Below are 19,792 nucleotides of genomic sequence, written 5' to 3' on the forward strand. Positions count from 1 at the left end.
ACCTCCACCTCCGAATCACACACTCGTGCAGCTCTTGTCTAACCACTTATCTGTTCAGAGAGTGTGGCGCAGTCGTCGTCGTCACGCCACACGCCGAAGTCCCGGATAAGGCAACGTCCACAAGAATAAGGCTGCAAGTGAGATCTGGTTTAGTACACACAAAGTGTCAGATAGCAGAGAAAATACCTCTCGGTAGTCGATTTCTCGGCGGGGAGGTGGAGTTGCAGTCTGGCTTAAGTACTGGTGTAGATGAGTGACAGCTGGTGTGATGAGTGACAGCTGTCACTTCCTCTGGGTCTGGCACCCTCTCGTGCTTGGAGCCCGCACTCCAAGCAGGGCGCCCTCTGGTGGTAGTGGGCCAGCAGTACCTCCTCTTCAGCGGCCCACACAACAATTTGTCCATTCCCCTGACATCCTTCAGTTTGTCTTAGACAACTGGCTATAAAAGTGAATCATATTCTTAATATTTACGTTGTCTAATTACTTATAGATTCTGTGCATGAAAAGCGGAATTATTCCTAAATTAAAACACCTAATGAAAATGCTGAAAGTCTCCACTACAATAACATAACCATTTAATAACATAACCATTCCATTTCATTCCTAATGTGGTGATGTGCAAAGGAAAAATTACAAAAATGGTAAATGGACTGCATTTATAGTGTTTTTATGGTCAAAGTGCTTTACAGTGATGCCTCACATTCACCCACACACTGTGTGCTCCAATTCAAGGTGCTCAACTGCACACCAGAAGCACCTTGGTCATAAATTACCTTGCCCACGATCCCTGAGTAATTTTCCAATCTGGGATTTAAACCAAGTGTGTAAATCCCATAGGCCACAAGCCTGGTGTCCCGACGAGATGATCTACCCACCGCGCAACTGCGCATGTGCACGTATGCGCAGTTCTCTCTACCCCGGACTTTAGCAGCCCCCTTCCCTGTCGAGTTTCTCTACCTCTCTTTACCGCGTAACTGCGCATGCGCATCTTCCCGTTGAAATGAGCTCCCCGTCATCTAATAACAATATTCTACTATAAAGACAGCATGTGTACATGCAAGTCTTTACTTTTTTAAATTGAAAAGACACATTACTGTATAGACACAACTTGCATGGATTTTCTACTTTTCTTCGGTGGGTGAGCTCAACTCGACAGGTGAGGTGCGTATGCACAGATGCGCGGTGGTAGAGGTGGGCGATACCGGGAATTTTGGTATTGATCCGATACCAAGTAAATACAGGCCCAGTATCGCCGATATTGATACCGATACTGATCATTTTCATATTTAAGCTTCATAGTTCCAAAGGATCCAAAAGACCTTGGATAGCATTTCGCCAAACATTGTACGTGACAACAAAATACTTTATTATCACAATCAACATTTTTCTTTTTAAAAAATATCACTCAACACAACTGAAAACAAAATCTCCTGAGGTAGAGGGCTGACAAACCACAATACAAGGGTGCGCTGCTCCATGATGTGTGAACCAGTGCAGCACTGCTCTTACAGACAGAGAGTAGACTTTGATGAATCTGCGTGCGCAGCAGTCAATGCTTAAGTATCGATCTTTTTACACGAGGATCATTCAATATCAATACCAGCGTTGCTATCGATATTATCGATATTAGGATTGATCCGCCCACCTTTACGCGGCGGAGCTTATCTCGAGGGGACACGGTCACCCGCAGAGATGAGCTCCACTACCAAAGAAAACCCTCGTAAGTTTTGTATTTACATAAAAATACCCTCGGCTGTGTGAGCCTTGTGTTCTTTATGATTTGCAGTTGTCTAATTAATTATTAACATCTGGTTGTCTTACATACAATTTGTAAATGTTTAATGAAGCCTCTCTATTAATCAGTCAATCAAAAACAATATTTACATTTTTTACAGCATCTGCAGGAGGCTTTGCGTGTGTGTGTATATGAGCTTTTGACAAAAATGGTTATGCAAATCAAGGAATATTTGTAGCTCACCCTCTGTGAATTTGCTGGTATAGAGGGTTTTCATGTGACGTATCGGTCACATCATTTTGTGTCCCGCGGCCATTCTGGATTACGACGCGGTGGCTGCTGTGATACGCTACGTGCCTTTGTCGAACAATTGCAGAAGGTTCAACGTCGGTGTGAAGAAGCCTCACGGCACAGTGATGCTGAGAGAGATCCGCCGCTAACAGAAATCCACTGCTACCAGAATTTTATTTTATTTTATTCGGCAATAAAATTATATAAGAATGCATAAAAATACTGCTGAGGATAACACAAGAACGCTTCTAATACGGATGCTTATTTACATTGAGTCCTCGAGCACTGAGCTGCTGATCCGCAAGCTGCCCTTCTAGCGCCTGGTGAGAGAAATCGCTCAGGACTTCAAGACGACCTCCGCTTTCAGAGCTCCGCTGTGATGATCTGCAGGAGGCCGGCGAGGTTGACCTTGTCGGCAGCTTCCTAGTTCACAATATCGCAGTGTGACACTGTCAGCCAGTTTGTTACATCACCACTAAATTCACTATCTGGTATAAGATACGGATCCACTGAACCAACTGCTACACATCTTTCACGATAAATAGCTTTATCTCGAGGATTTAAAGCATCGTAATAACCGTACATTTTCTCCATTTTTCTATCACGCGCCAACCTCCTTGTAATCCAGAATGGAGCCGGCACCTGTCCTGCAGCAAATTGGTCACGTGATTGAAAACTCTAATGAGACAAATTTAACTCCATAGGAAGTTAGCTTTGAGTTAGCGGAAGTTAGTGTGCACAAAAGTGTTATCAGGTTAAAAAAGAGTGTTTTCAGGTTTATAAGTGTTTAGTTCTCACTATATTTTACATAATATATGACAAAGAGGATATATTTACACATAAAAGAAACAGAGTTTTGCAGCTAGCTACCAGCCTGTGACGTCACCATGCTAACATCTGCAGAGTGTTGGTAAGGTTCCAAAAACTGTGTTTTTGGTCTGGTGTGTGATGTCGGCCAAAAAAATGACAACTGTACGTAGTTTGAATGTTTTTCTAACATCTTAGTTTAAGACATTTTAAGCCACAAAGTTATGTATAATTAGAGACATGTTCGCTTTGAGTGGCAGCAGCTGAGTTGACTCTCGCTGTGTCAGTAACTCATTGGCTGGCGGCAGTGGCTGCTAGCTGTTTTGGAGGGCTGTCTGTCATTTGATGTATTTTATGACAAACACCTGGAATAATATGCACTGTTATGTGGAGAAATGGCTTAACAAATTACCTAAGGTGTTCCTGTTGCAATATTTGTGCAGTTCTTGTCATATTTGTTTGCAGTTCTTGCTCATAGGGGGTCGTTTTGACCGTTGGGGTTTTTCTGTAATTATTGTATGGCTTTTGCCTTACAATATAAAGTGCCTTGGGGTGACTGATTTGATATTTAATGTTGTATGCTAACGGTGTTAGCACTTTTAGGAGCTGTTGGTAGCTTCATAGGTCCCATTAATGCATGATTACTGAGAAAATAAGTGGCTCACAACTTTTAATGCAGACACCAAACCGTTACGACAACCACTGCGCAGTCCCCTAAAATTTGATTTACAACGATGGGTGATTGAAATGTTTTGTGCCCCACCAAGAAGAAACCACAACTGAATTATTGTTATGCTGTATTTTTTGACATAAGTAAGTTGGTGAACTATTAGAATGACTTGGAAGCCATTATTTTTATGTTTAAAAAGTAAACCTTCACAGTGTTAAGACATCTAATGAGCTGCAATACAGCAAGCATTTGTCTGAGAACTTGGATAATATGTCCCCTTTAAACACGCAGCAGTTTTGAGTAATGTTGGACTTCCTCCATAAACTTTTTTTAACTTTATAAAAGAAACACGTATATACAGAACAACATGCCAGAGTTATGTCGTCGGAAATAAAACAAAACGGTAAAAGAAGAGATAACTTCCTCCATCAGTGACGTTTGGCGTGTGGCAGTGAGGACACAAGAAGCCACGCCCACTGCTGAAAATCGAAACCTTAGCGTTTTTAGTTTTTTATCCGCAAAACTGATCGTCGTCATCCGCCAAACTTCTTCAACTGAGACAATGGCCTTCCAGCAGCAGACGCCCTTTTATAACCCTGTAAGTAAACGTATTTTAACTCAAATCGAACACAGTAAAGAAACTAAGTACAATCTCAAGTTTTCCGTTCCTTCATTTTTTCCGCCCAAAAGTGTTATTTTATTTATTTATTTTTTTTCTGTCGTACAAATAAATGTTTCAAAGTGCAAACGCTGAGTACCACGTGTATTCTGGTCAGTGGGAACAGTTAAAAAATTACTTTGTAATATACAACATAAAATAAAGCATTTTTAAATGTAATTAATTTGTTGGTTCGCCTTTTTGCTGCCCCCCCCCCCCAGGACAACTATGAAAATAAGTTTTACGCTTTCTTGTCTTATACTCGGCTGTTTTTGTTTCATGTATTTTTTTTATCTTCTTGTACTTTAGTTGCCAAATCAGATCACAGCCTGTATAACTAGAGGAGTTAGTTCATGGATATTCAACACAAAGCCTCGTAAAGTTAGTCACAGGTTGGATATTCCTGCTTTCAGGAATATCAGGAATGTTGGTGCCAGGCAATCTAGGGACTATCAATAAATTACTGTCTGAGTTAAACCTTTTTTTTAATAGCACATATCAGATGACTTAGATACGGAAGCGTATTGCATACACTGGATAAAAAAAAAATTGAACACTGATCTCGTAATTACGAGAAAAGATCTCATAATTACGACATCAGGATCTCAAAATTATGAGAAAATATCTCATAATTACGAGAAAAGATCTCATAATTACGACATCAGGATCTTAAAATTATGAGAAAATATCTCATAATTATGAGAAAAGATCTTGTAATTATGAGATCAAGCTATTTTTTTTATTTGTTTATTTTCTGTGTGTGTGTGTGTGTGTGTGTGTGTGTGTGTGTGTGTGTGTGTGTGTGTGTGTGTGTGTGTGTGTGTGTGTGTGTGTGCGTGCTCCTCCATGGACATTCATCCGGGAGCACTTCAGGGGAAAAATCCACACTTTGTGTTTGATTATAGTGTGTTATCATCGGCTGAGCTCAGCTCGCGTCTTTACTGAGGGACTGGAAGTACGGAAGTATAAACATAAAACAATTTAGACACCTGATCTTTTCTCATAATTATGAGATATTTTCTCATAATTATGAGATCCTGATGTGACTGCGACTTCAAACCAAAATAACTTAGTTTCTTCAGGTACATCTGGCAAAGCAAAGCTCCTGACCGAAGTCTTATCACAACAGCAAACCGGAATTGAAAACCAAAACTTAGAACAAAATAAACGTGAATGGAATAAGGAGAATAACATACCCTACCCTGGGTCACCGAGGCCAACATAAGAACATGTCTGAGGTCTTAATGAGGTGATTTTTGAGGTTCATAGAATTAATAACATCAAGATTCATTCATTGGGTGCAATTAGTGCAAGATGCGCCTTGCGTTGTCTGAGGACTTTTTTTTTTTAAATCTTCAGATGAATTTTTCTGAAATTTGGTGCAAAAAATCCTTGGGAAACTGTCTATGGGCTCAATGCAGGCATCAGTTCTGCTTTTGACATCAGGATGTTGTGACATTTCCAGTCAGCAACTGAATGTGGAAGAAGACGGTAGCATCTGTGGGACATATGTGTTCTCTTAATACGTTTAGTGTCCATACTCAGCATTAAACTGCAAATATGTCAACATCCTTATTGTTAATTACTATGCTACTGTTCTATAGCACTAATACTTCTATATTAATCTGACAAACACAGTAGATATGTTAATTTACCCTGTGAAAAACCTTATGTCAAGAGATTCATAGCTTTTATTGTCATATGCACAGTAAAGAAACATGTTTCCCTGTGCAATGAAATTCTTACTTTGCTGCCCACACTGGATGCCCAAATATATACGAGGGTAGGCTGAAAAGTTCTAAGGCTCACTATAATGCAGTTAATGCATTACTCCTTCATGGGGAGCCTTAGAACTTTTCAGCCTACCCTCGTGTGTGTGTGTGTGTGTATATATATATATATATATATATATATATAAAACTAAGTATAAAATATCTAAATATAAGTGGGGGAAAAATGAAATAGCATAAAATAAGCATGCTGGTAAGAACAATAGAATATAACAATCAATGTAATAATGTAATAAAAAGAAATATACACTGTAAGAAGGGAAATATAAAATATGCTTATGTAATGGCCACATGATATGTACATGATTGTGAATGTTGCACACTGATGCACTGTTTTGTGAACCATTCAGCACTAGCTGAATGGTTCATCAGTAGCAGAAAATTGCTCCAGACACAACTTGCTACTAATGATTATCTCCTCGGTTTGTTTTCGGATCCTTACTATTTGTGGATGGAGTTGTTGGTTGTAGTCAAGAGACAAATCCAGCACAGTAGGCTTAGTCCTGGTGCAGCAGTCGTGGTCTTAATATTCCACGTCCACAGCCGGGTCATCGGTCTGCATTATTTGTGTGTTGGGTCGCTCTATTCTTTCCCAAACTTTGGGCCATGGAGCTGGAAGGCTGAAGTTGTTTCACTGAAATAGCACTGGGACGGCTCCGTTTCTCAGACATCTGGAGTTAGAGGCTCAATCAGGTCTGTACTTTGGAAATGTCAGCTACAAGCTCGTGAGTTGTTTGTAACTGTAATGTTATCTCGTCTGATCACTTCTTTATTTCCTTGTCTTTGATAGCATATAGAAACGGAGAGCAGAGTTCTATAAAGCTGACACTGTTCATTATGGCAGTGGAGGCTAACCTCGCCGTCCTCCTGTCGTTGAAATGACACTTTCGTACATTTCTACGTATGTTGTTGTAGTATTATGTGGATCTATATCAAACTAATAAAAATTGACAACAGTGACAAAAAAGAGCAGTTTATATTGTTTTTGGCGACTGGCGCTCCATAGTAGCGTAGCACCCTACAGCCACCTTGAGATTACAATGGAAATACGTTATGCTCGTGCAGGCATTTAGACCATTCATGGTAAACTGATCTGTCCCCAGTAGAGTCCCCAAGAAGGGCAAAAGATGTAATTTTTGATTTATTGTACAAAAACTGTTCAATTACTTTTTCCTTTTAATTTTGCATAAAGATTCTTTTGGAGGCTGCCAACAGACATAAAATGGTAAATGGACTGCATTTATATAAAACAAACAAAAAAGTCATCGTTTAGGGGAGGTGATGGTCTAGTGGTTAAGCATTGGGCTTGAGACCAGAGGATCCTCTGTTCAAATCCCAGCCTGACCGGAAAATCACTAAGGGCCCTTGGGCAAGGTCCTTAATCCCCTAGTTGCTCCCGGTGTGTAGTGGGCACCTTGCATGGCAGCAGCCTGACATCGGGGTGAATGTGAGGCATTGACGTGTAAAGAGCTTTGAGCGTCTGATGCAGATGGAAAAGCACTATATAAATGAATTCCATTTACCATCGTCCTTCAAAAAACTCCCCCTAGGTCCACAAAAGAGCCAGAAATGACATTTTGCACACTAAACAATTTATTCATGAAAAGCTACTCAGTTTTCCTGGCTTCTGAGTTTCAATTCATGCAGTCAGTGTCTAAATACAAAACAATTTTCATTGACCCAGAATCTTTCTAACGACCCTTATGGTACCCATAAAGGTTAAAAATTGCCATCTGCTGATTTTCTCAAACATTTTCAATGAGTTTTTTATGAAATTTGATAGACATTCTTTTGGTTACTATCTGGTTATGGTGATTTTTCTGATTTACTCCCTGTGGTCCCTTAGCTGCCCCCCCAGAAGTGACAAAAATTTGTTTTTTCAGTGTTTTGCAGAAAAAACTGTTCAATAACTTTTTCTGTAATTTTGCATTACAATTACAGACAAAAAAAAAAAAAAAAATTATAAAACTCATGATCCATGTCTCATTCTAAGGGGCCCCAAAAGGACCAAAAATGACATTTTGCACACTTGAGTCAGTGTCTACCTACACAAAGATTTTAATTGCTTTTGAATCATCAATGCCACTTTCCCCGTATTTGGTCAGAATGACTCAAAATGACTCTTACTTTGTCCAAAGGACGTCGGGGTGCTGGAATGCCATTCTGTATTGGTTTGGAATCACCAGGTCACATAACATGGAATATATTAGTAAAAGGACTATTTTTCATTATTACAAATCATAAAAATAGGTGTGCTAAAATCCACACCATTCACACGGTTATTTGTACACATTAGTAATACCATTCTGTGTTGCTGTTGAGTTACTGGAAAAAGGATTAAAGGAAAGTATTAGAAAAAGGCCTCTTTTTCAATAAAAACAAATCTTCTAAAATGGGTGTGCAAAAATCCAAAAAAGGAAAGTGTGTCTTACTTGTCCATCATTCTGCATTTGTTTGGAGTCCATGGGTAACAACTTCTCCATACTTCACCACCAACCTATTGTTCTGTCACATTATCTACGTTTTTGTCATGTTATATGGTACATAGCCTGTAAACCAGACTACAGTGATCAAACAACAGAGTGCAGACGGTGGTACATCAAAAAAGGGGTATACAATGAGAATATGAAATTTAAATGTAAGTTTAAAGCAGGACTTCATAGGTTTTCTCCAAAGGGTTTATAGTTTTTGCCAGTTTTAGATGTATTAAACTGGATAAACCTGGCTTTTGCCAGTTTCCTGGTGAAAATAGGCTTTGGATTGTCTAAAACCCAACCCTGGTGTGAACGCCAATTATTTGATTGTATTTCAGCACATCCCTTTTACTGGATCCATCCACGGTGGTCTGCAGGAGGGGAAGACTATCACCATCAGTGGGCGAGTCCCACATGGAGTCGATAGGTTGGGTTTGAACATTTCTGTTTTTTATGGTTCTTTATTTCACTTTCAGTAATGTTTTCTGACAGTGTTATTTTTCCATGTAGTACATTAGTGCAGTTCATATACTCATTATTCCTGTATTTTGTCAGATTAATTACTGTTGCTTTAACAGTTCAAACTCTTGCATGTTCACTTGCTGTTGTTTATTACAGTAAATTCATGACATCATGACTTAGTTCCATCAGTATTACATCAGGTAGTTTTTTCATGAAAATTCAATTCAATTCAATTTTTTTTTTATATAGCGCCAAATCACAACAAACAGTTGCCCCAAGGCGCTTTATATTGTAAGGCAAGGCCATACAATAATGATGTAAAACCCCAACGGTCAAAACGACCCCCTGTGAGCAAGCACTTGGCTACAGTGGGAAGGAAAAACTCCCTTTTAACAGGAAGAAACCTCCAGCAGAACCAGGCTCAGGGAGGGGCAAGACAAGACCAGGTTTTCCCCAGAAGCTTTGCCAATTATCTATGAAGCCCACCTCATTTTTTGGACACCACTCAGACAGCCAGCAATTCAAGGAGAACATGCGGCTAAACATGTCACTCCCGGTCTGATTGGGGAGGGGCCCAGAGAAAACTACAGAGTCCGACATTGTTTTTGCAAAGTTACACACCGATTTAATGTTAATTTTAGTGACCTCCGATTGGCGTAACCGGGTGTCATTACTGCCGACGTGAATTACAATCTTACCAAATTTACGCTTAGCCTTAACCAGCAGTTTCAAATTTCCTTCAATGTCGCCTGCTCTGGCCCCCGGAAGACAATTGACTATGGTTGCTGGTGTCGCTAACTTCACATTTCTCAAAACAGAGTCGCCAATAACCAGAGTTTGATCCTCGGCGGGTGTGTCGTCGAGTGGGGAAAAACGGTTAGAGATGTGAACGGGTTGGCGGTGTACACGGGGCTTCTGTTTAGGGCTACGCTTCCTCCTCACAGTCACCCAGTCAGCCTGCTTTCCCGGCTGCTCGGGATCTGCCAGGGGGGAACTAACGGCGGCTAAGCTACCTTGGGCCGCACCGACTACAGGGGCCTGGCTAGCTGTAGAATTTTCCACGGTGCGGAGCCGAGTCTCCAATTCGCCCAGCCTGGCCTCCAAAGCTACGAATAAGCTACACTTATTACAAGTACCATTACTGCTAAAGGAGGCCGAGGAATAACTAAACATTTCACACCCAGAGCAGAAAAGTGCGGGAGAGACAGAAGCCGCCATGCTAAATCGGCTAAGAGCTAGTAGCTACGCTAAGCTAGCGGATTCCTAAAAACACGCAAAGTGAATAATGTGTAAATAATTTAGAGGTGATTCAGCAGAAGGAGTGCTTTAGTTAAGGCACGTAAAGATCACACTGGGAAACAAATCGTAATCTAGATAACTAGATCAATCTAACTGCGCAGATTAAACAGCTAACAGATACAGAAAAACACCGCTGTGCTCCGGAACAGGAAGTGATACAATACCGCAGTGAGAGCCAACCACCAGCAGAGGCAAGCAAGCAATTTGCAAGCAAGCAAATGTGAGGGTTCATGGTTCGTGGTGGCTTGACCCTGAAAGTTGTAGGAGGCAAATGCAGACTCACAGACACAGGTGTTGGAGTAAGGAAAAAGTAACTTTATCTGGTAAACTAGCAACTGGTTCGGTACACAGGAAATCAGTCAACGTAGTGGAGGTACAGGCAGGTAGCAAGCTGAGGCGGAGTCCAAAAAAGAAGCACAGTTCCAAATACACAGCAACAGGAGTTCACAGGGCTGAGGCAGAGGCAAAGTCAAAAACGAGCAGAGTTCAGGGATAAGACGAGGCAGAAGTCGGTAACACAGGCAAGGTCAGAAATATTACAAGGCAAAACAGGACAAAGGCGTGAGGCTGGAAAGTGCAACATGCAACAATCTGGCGAGGGACTGTGAGGGCTTAAATACTAGTGGAAGAATCAGAGTGTGAAATGAGGAACAGGTGTGCAGAGAGTGCTGGAAGGGGGCGTGACCAGGGAAGACAAAGGTAAGTGCAAGAGAGTGCAGTAAGGCAAAAGCAACATGAACTGGGGCAAGATAATTAAATGACGGAAAAACCAACGGTGCAAAATGTGACGTACATGATTAACCATAATAAACACGAACAAAACAGAGGGGCAAAATTAAAACTAAGGTGGCAAGTCCAGGAGTGACAGACCAGTGATAACTAAAAAGAGAGGACGTGACACAGGAAGTGAATACACTAAACATGACAAAACAAACTATTGACAAAATAGGAAATAAATGATGAACAAATCAAAACCAGGGACTAGGTAATACAATGAATGACTAAACCATAAATAAATGATGCACGGAATAAAACCGGTAACAGAAGCATTACACAAAGTACAGAAACGAACAGAACCAAACCAAGACTTACGCATGACCACATATAATAATATGAAAAGTAAAACTATAAAACCCTCAGTGGAAGCCTAGACCAAATAAGGGGAAAACCCAGACATGAACCCCAGGCTGGGGCAGGTCCTGACAGGTATATCTTATATATTATATTCCAATTCTAAGGTGGAACTGTGCCAGTATACAAAGGTATATCTAAAAAAGGAAGAGTAAAATAGGAGAGTAGAAAAGAGTAGAGTAGAGCCACTTAGGTGCCTGGTCTTGAGAACCAGGGATGGTAGGTTAAAAACCTTTTTTATCCCATGGGAACTCTCCCTACCCACCCAAGCAGCTCAAGAAAAAGGTATATATAATATAATAAGTAATAAGACACAAGAAGGATAAGACATCACAGGAGAAGATTGTAGTAAAGGTAATTAGTATGTAGACTAGTTAGTAGTGAAATCAAATATAGTTGGTAGGCTAAACTGTAGAAGCAGAAGCTGTGAGTTATCACAGAGCTGTTTAACTATCAAACATATACTGTACATTCTAATCCAGTTACATTTTTCCACAAATCTGATTGGTTAATTGTGTAAGATTTCAGACCGTATAATATCGGTGTAACGGTGGCAAAATATTCAACCATTTCACATTTGGATGTATTACTCCGATCCCTGACCAATGTTCTGACGAAATCTCATTCCTGTCAAATGTCATTCCTGTCCTCTGCACGCATGTGCAGTATTGTTGGGACGTGGAACTGACAAGATGCACAATTCGACAGAACACCGGCCGCGAGCGCTGCTAGCTGTTAGCACTGTTAGCTGAGAGTGAGAGAAAGATGCGTACCGCCGCCGAAATGGGTGAATTTAAGATGTCACACAAAAGTATCGATGTGGATTATGATCCAGAGTTAGTGTTTCACATTTGATGGATTTTCATGTTTGATGCATTACTCTGCGCCCTGACCGCTGCTGGAGCGACGGTGCCTCCACTCGACAGTAAGCCTCACTGACCGAATTACCTACAGAAAACAAACAATAGAATTGAATTAGAATGGGAATAACCCCCTTGTGTCTGATGATTTGTGGACGTTCATGCTGTTACACGATGGCAAATAGCCATTTTATGGTTCTGCTAATACGTCGCCATAAAACTCCTTTTTACCGTAAAGCTAAATTTGCGACTGTATAACCAGCATGAACATCCACAAATCATCAGACACAACAGGGTCATTCCCTAATTGTACTGAATTTAATGTTCCCCTATGAATTATTAATAGTTTTTGTCTCACAGCAAGAAGGTTGTAGGTTCGATTCCCACCTGGAGCCTTTCTGTGTGGAGTTTGCATGTTGTCCCTGTGTTTGTGTGGGTTCTCTCTGTGTTTTCCTGCTTCCTCCCACATCCAAAGACATACAGATTAGGTGGATTGAAAACTTTAAATTGTCTGTAAGTGTGAGTGTGTATGTGTTTGTTTGTGGCCTTGCGACAGACTGGCATCCTATCTAGGGTGTACCCTGCCTCACACCCTGTGACTGCTGGGTTAGTCTCCAGCCCCTCGTGACCCTTAACTGGAGTAAGCGAGTATAGAAAATGGATGTATTAAGACATCAGTCATTTTCATTTAAACTAGTAAACGGCACTGCACCCAACATTTTGTAAAAAATATTGCTTCAGGTTTGATTGACATTTTCTTGGCAGCTTCCTTTTAGTGCTAAATGTTTTTGTTGCCCCCCATGCAGGTTCCATGTGAATTTACAGTGTGGTTCCAAGGCTGATGCTGACGTTGCCTTACATTTTAACCCACGCTATGAAACCCATCCTGGCTATGTGGTTGCCAACACCTTCCAGTATGGCACCTGGGGCTCTGAAGAGCATAAACCAAACACTCTGCTACCTGTCGGATCCAGCTTTAACCTGGTGATCACCGTGTGCCGTGACAGCTACCAGGTCTGTATCATCACACTGGTACACAGCATCTATACCGATAAAAAATACTGTCCAGTCATAAGAATAACATATTTTGGCGCTTGAGTCAAACATAATACTGTAAAGTGACTGCTAATATTTCAAACTAAAACAGAAAGGATGACTTAAACATCGCTGTTATTCTTTACGTTTCTGTTTGGAGTATTTTATTACAATTAGCTGGAATAATACAACTTGTGTGGTGAAACATCCGGATCTTCTAAGAGGTCTCTGTTGTAATAGTCACACTGAGTGAAACTCTCGTCTTATTTAATATTGCATGCTAACGGTGTTAGCGTTTTTAGCAGCTGTTGGTAGCCTGGTCCGTTACCTCCAGCAGGGCTTTGAACCAGAATATTTTTTTTCCAACTGGTTCATTCCAACCATAAACAGTACTTTTCTGGTTTTGTGTTTCACCATAAAATTGAAATTCGTGAACCGATTAGATTAAAAAAATATAGTTTCCGAACTGGTTAATAATGTTCCAAGTCAGTTGTGGGACACTGAAAACACTGTATATGCCAGACCTGTATGTGGCACTGTAATGCTTCCATGAAAAAGAAGACAATAAAGCGTGCTGTAGCAGGCAACAGAAGCGGGGCACTGAATAAAATAAAGCCTTTTAAGAGAAAGGAGGTTGGCACTGATCATCTGAAACATATTTATTGTGTATTTAAAGTGACGCAGTGTGTTCATGTATTTTTTTAAAAGACACGTCGCTGTGTTGCTCTTTGCCTCGCAGACCAAAATAATGGACTCCAGCAGCTAAAGTCCTCACTCGACCATTCATACAGTTCCGACTAAAGTCTTAATCTGACCTGTTATGTCATTTCAGTCAGATTCATCATCACAGCCTGACCATACGATGTCCTTGTTTTGGAAGATGATGTCTGGGGAAATACTTTAATTCCTTATCATGGAAATTACTGAAAAACACAGCATTTCTAAAGAAGTCCTTCATCACAGCACTCCATTCAGGCATTCATTGTCTTGAAAATAAAGTCCATAAAAATTCAATAAGCATAATAATGCCAATAAAATCAGTGTTTCTAACGAAGTCCCTCAGTGTTTGTCTGCTCTGGGTGCGTTTCTCAACATGAAACACAGGACGCTCACACTTTGTCCTGCCAACAGCAACCAAAATAAGTGGAACAACAGGAAGTGAGCCTCACCAGGTCATTGTAAACTGAAACCTCTCCAAGAACGAAAAAAGCAATCATATTAACCAGTTACCATTATTTTAAAATAGCTGCTTTGTTCCGGAACATAAAAAATATAAAGTTTTGGGTTTTGAAGAGCTCAACAAATTTCTATTGGGAATTTTGCTGAACTGAGAAAAGCAGACAGCAGTCAAAAATACACAGAAGGCAGTGCATGGCATCAGCTATGGACTACATCATCGGTATTGTTTTTGAACGATGACTGTTTTTGCAAGTTGACTGAGAACAGTTTTGGATTGGATTGGACTGCTATTCAGAGGCGATTTTAGACTTTCAGTTTTAGGGGTGCTTAGCACATTTTAAAAAATTTTAAAATCTAGATGTCCAGAAATACAATTTCCCATGATTTCAGAGTGAAAACAATTTCTTGTAAAAGCTGCATTCATTGTCAAAATGAAAAAACAAACAAACCGTATATTAGCAATGGATAACGGCCCATACATAAAATTCCTGCATTCTGGTGCAGTTTATATAACAATTTAATCTCCTAATGTGGTGAGGACAAATAGTAATTGCAACTTAGGAGCAGGTCTGAAATATTCAGAGGCTGAGTAAAGTATATTGTCCTTCTTTTTATATTAGTCGTATGAGCCTATAGTTATTGAAGATTTTTTTTATTTCATCTTAACAGATTATTATGTCATAGTACTTAGTAAAATCAAATCAAATCAATTTTATTTATATAGCGCCAAATCACAACAAACAGTTGCCCCAAGGCGCTTTATATTGTAAGGCAAAGCCATACATTAATTACAGAAAAACCCCAACGGTCAAAACGACCCCCTGTGAGCAAGCACTTGGCAACAGTGGGAAGGAAAACTCCCTTTTAACAGGAAGAAACCTCCAGCAGAACCAGACTCAGGGAGGGGCAGTCTTCTGCTGGGACTGGTTGGGGCTGAGGGAGAGAACCAGGAAAAAGACATGCTGTGGAAGAGAGCAGAGATCAATCACTAATGATTAAATGCAGAGTGGTGCATACAGAGCAAAAAGAGAAAGAAACACTCAGTGCATCATGGGAACCCCCCAGCAGTCTAAGTCTATAGCAGCATAACTAAGGGATGGTTCAGGGTCACCTGATCCAGCCCTAACTATAAGCTTTAGCAAAAAGGAAAGTTTTAAGCCTAATCTTAAAAGTAGAGAGGGTGTCTGTCTCCCTGATCCGAATTGGGAGCTTGTTCCAGAGGAGAGGAGCCTGAAAGCTGAAGGCTCTGCCTCCCATTCTACTGTTAGTACAGAACACTCACCCTGGTATCACTTTTCAATTACATTTAGACAGTTTTAGGCATTACTTAGACTGTGTTTTTAGTTTTGGCTATTCATTTATTTATTCTACAAACTGATTGATGTCTCGTTTTTTTCTGGCAGCACGCACATCCACATTGTAAGTCATAAAAATACAGTAGTTGCAGTTGTTATGATCAGTGAGGTTTAGTGCCGTGTGCAGGAGGACCTGGTTTAGCACAGCTACAGCAGCACTCCAGTATAAGGCTGGATGGAGAACACAGATGGTATACTGCACATAAATGGGTTCAGGATAAGAAATATATGAATATGAATTATTTATTGAATTAACAGCAAAGCATATAAAGGACAGACAAGATCTAATGAAGTCCTTAAAAGTAAGAAAAATAAAAATGTGTTACTTAAAAATCAGAATTCATACCAAAACACCAGTAACACAAGTAAGACACCTCCACAGTCTGATACACATATTCAATTTACTCTGAGCTTCACTTTCCATCCTTTGCTATTCTCAATGTTCATATCTACTATCACATAAGGTCTATAGAGCGCACAAACCTCACCTGAAGCTTTTTTTGCTTTTGAAAAAAATGCTCTGATATCCATCACTGCACTGCAGGCTTGGTTTGCCTTTTACTGCCAACAAATAAAAATACAAAATGAGTTTTATTATCTATGCCTTTTTAGCAGGAATTTAAATTATTCACTTATTATCATGCTGTGCAGTAAACTTTGTGGTAAAGTTTACTGTCTTAATTCTGAAATGCTTAGTTAGGGACCTTAACTAAGCATTTAAGGTCAGATCTGTGTACATGGTATTTGATGTAGGAGAGTGATTTGTTAACGGAAGCTACACAGATCGAAGGGCAGCACCATTTAGTAGCTGACAAGAGGATTTAGTTGAGAAAAAAAAAAGACAACACTGAATCAATCTTGCATTTGACCACGCACAGTGCGCACTAATTTGTAAATCAATATACTGTGTTTTGCGATAGCTAGCTAGGTGAGTAAAATAAGCACTTTTCAGAAAGTTGCACTTGCTCTTCATATTGAGAGACATAAACTGTGAATAAATACCTCGCAAATGTGACAGTCGCCTGGCAATCACTTGACAGCGTGGCTGCGCTAGGTTACCACCAGCGCTCATGGGCCAGCGCCTCTGCTAAATTAGTGCCACCCACAGCAGCACCACGCGACACAAACACATGCCAGAGCAGACACAGTTGCGGATTGAGAGAGAGAGATGAATGTCGGCGCGCTTCGTAGATTGAACAATTTGCCCAAGAAGGGGAGATGATCAAATTACTGTATTCTTGTAATACATATTTTGGCATAATGCTTGAAATAGGTTGTTTAAAAAAAATTGTAGTATAGAAGCATATATACTCAACAAAAATATAAACGCAACACTTTTGGTTTTGCTCCCATTTTGTATGAGATGAACTCAAAGACCTAAAACTTTCTCCACATACACAATATCACCATTTCCCTCAAATATTGTTCACAAACCAGTCTAAATCTGTGATAGTAAGCACTTCTCCTTTGCTGAGATAATCCATCCCACCTCACAGGTGTGCCATACCAAGATGCTGATTAGACACCATGATTAGTGCACAGGTGTGCCTCAGACTGCCCACAATAAAAGGCCACTCTGAAAGGTGCAGTTTTATCACACAGCACAATGCCACAGATGTCGCAAGATTTGAGGGAGCGTGCAGTTGGCATGCTGACAGCAGGAATGTCAACCAGAGCTGTTGCTCGTGTATTGAATGTTCATTTCTCTACCATAAGCCGTCTCCAAAGGCGTTTCAGAGAATTTGGCAGTACATCCAACCAGCCTCACAACCGCAGACCACGTGTAACCACACCAGCCCAGGACCTCCACATCCAGCATGTTCACCTCCAAGATCGTCTGAGACCAGCCACTCGGACAGCTGCTGAAACAATCGGTTTGCATAACCAAAGAATTTCTGCACAAACTGTCAGAAACTGTCTCAGGGAAGCTCATCTGCATGCTCGTCGTCCTCATCGGGGTCTCGACCTGACTCCAGTTCGTCGTCGCAACTTCGCACAGCCATTGAAGAGGAGTGGACCAACATTCCACAGGCCACAATTGACAACTTGATCAACTCTATGCGAAGGAGATGTGTTGCACTGCATGAGGCAGATGGTGGTCACACCAGATACTGACTGGTATCCCCCCCAATAAAACAAAACTGCACCTTTCAGAGTGGCCTTTTATTGTGGACAGTCTAAGGCACACCTGTGCACTAATCATGGTGTCTAATCAGCATCTTGGTATGGCACACCTGTGAGGTGGGATGGATTATCTCAGCAAAGGAGAAGTGCTCACTATCACAGATTTAGACTGGTTTGTGAACAATATTTGAGGGAAATGGTGATACTGTGTATGTGGAAAAAGTTTTAGATCTTTGAGTTCATCTCATACAAAATGGGAGCAAAACCAAAAGTGTTGCGTTTATATTTTTGTTGAGTACCCCTAAAAATAGGCTAACTCCGCCCCCACTGCTATTTACGATTTGTGTTGGACTGTTTGGAACCTCTTGGCATCAAAGGACCAGTGATGCACACCAAAATGTAAGTCCCTTTTCTCTTGTTTATAAATTAATAGGTGTTATATAAAACAAACAATTAATGTTTTTTCATTCGTTTAATGGAAAGAGCCTCGTTGAATGGAACATTTCATCTTTCATCTCCATGAAATATTCTTATGGCCCCTTCACACATAACACAAAGTTGGGCGAAAGAAGCAGGAACCGGCCGAAAAAATGTGAAAAAAACAAAACAAACAAATTGGGGAGCCGTGAAAATTTCCACCTGCTGTCTGGAGGGACACATGGTTGGACAGGCAACGGTTTCATGCATGCTCGTGTGTGCGCACGAACACAGTGTGAGCATGTTAGAGGTGTGAGACCACATCATGCACATGCAACGGAAGGACTTAGATGTACAAATGTACATAAATCAAACAAAATGTCTAAGTTCATGAGAGAGCACAGAACATTATAAGAATAATTAATGTACCGTGTAAATGTAAGACAATCTGATTCTGTTCTGACTGTAATAAAATAAAGAACAAAAAAATACAATTTACTGTGACTGTTTCGGCACTCTGGCCAAACAGTTTCCTTCAGGATTAATAAAGTTCCCCTCATTATTCTTATGATGTGTAATTGATGCCTTATGATGAGACAGTCTGTGTTGGAAATGACTGCTCAAATGGATTGCATTTTGTCTGGTAAAATATTTCATCACTGGTATAAAGAGCAGACAATACACCTCCCTGACCTCCACTGAGGAATTGATTAACTGACATGATTGAATGATTGTGAACACATCAACCAGCTTGTCCAGCGCATGCAGTGAAGTGGTGCTGACGGCGTTATGTGTTTTTATGTAGTACCACCTCAGGAAAGCGTGCTGACACGTATGCCTCGCAGTGAACTGTTCAGAGTGGTGGTCCTCATGGCAAGATATGTGTTCTCCAGCTGTGAGCAGCGTTGGCACAGAGCTGAACTGCTGAGGGTCATCTGTGACATGCCTCCCTGTTCGGTGCAAGTCACAGTGGCAGAACACATATCTGCCATCAACTCATAACATGCCACAGCAATACACATGCGTGTCTGAGCTCTCATAACATGCTGATCATTGTTTTATTATAATTCTTTATTGTTCTTTGTTGTAATTCAACACATTGTGTTCACCCTTTCAGTGTCAGCTGCTAGAGTAAGTCTGAGCTGGACACACCCCCTTATCTGTAGAGTGAAGCAAAGCCATCACACATGAATGAGCTCCTTATTGCTTGTATGTTTTTATTTTACCACTGTTTCTTTTAATTGAACACATCACTGTCACTCGCACTTTCGCCTGTCAGCATGCCTGTTATCATCTGACAGCGTCGGTGAGCCTTCGCTGACATGATCTGAGTGACACACTCACCGTCACTCAAAGCCCCACGTTGCGACCGCGTGTCACGTGGCTGTCCCCTCCATGGCCACAGACTGAGCATTTTTTATTTGTAACTGTAGTGCCGGCATGTGTGAACTGTTGCGTGGTGATCCCACTTCCAGAGGGACATGCAGAATATGACATGTTGGGCG

The 19,792-nt window shown here is 40.8% G+C and overlaps 1 protein-coding gene across 2 annotated transcripts in view; it reads left to right on the forward strand.

Annotated features, from left to right (window-relative positions):
* The first annotated feature begins 3,951 nt into the window (after positions 1–3,951).
* LOC117508791 (galectin-9-like) overlaps positions 3,952–19,792 on the forward strand; it is an 83,361-nt gene continuing 67,520 nt past the window's right edge. Inside the window, exons 1-3 of one of the 2 annotated variants that reach the window (XM_034168621.1) lie at positions 3,952–4,101; positions 8,764–8,852; positions 12,984–13,191. In XM_034168621.1, the coding sequence (XP_034024512.1) occupies positions 4,066–4,101; positions 8,764–8,852; positions 12,984–13,191 (333 nt within the window). In that variant the 5' untranslated portion in view covers positions 3,952–4,065. Of the gene's footprint in view, positions 4,102–8,763; positions 8,853–12,979; positions 13,192–19,792 lie in introns of both variants that reach the window. The other variant, XM_034168622.1, reaches the window with a different exon arrangement.

This window comes from Thalassophryne amazonica, chromosome 4, assembly GCF_902500255.1.
Source record: "Thalassophryne amazonica chromosome 4, fThaAma1.1, whole genome shotgun sequence".
NCBI lineage: Eukaryota > Metazoa > Chordata > Actinopteri > Batrachoidiformes > Batrachoididae > Thalassophryne > Thalassophryne amazonica.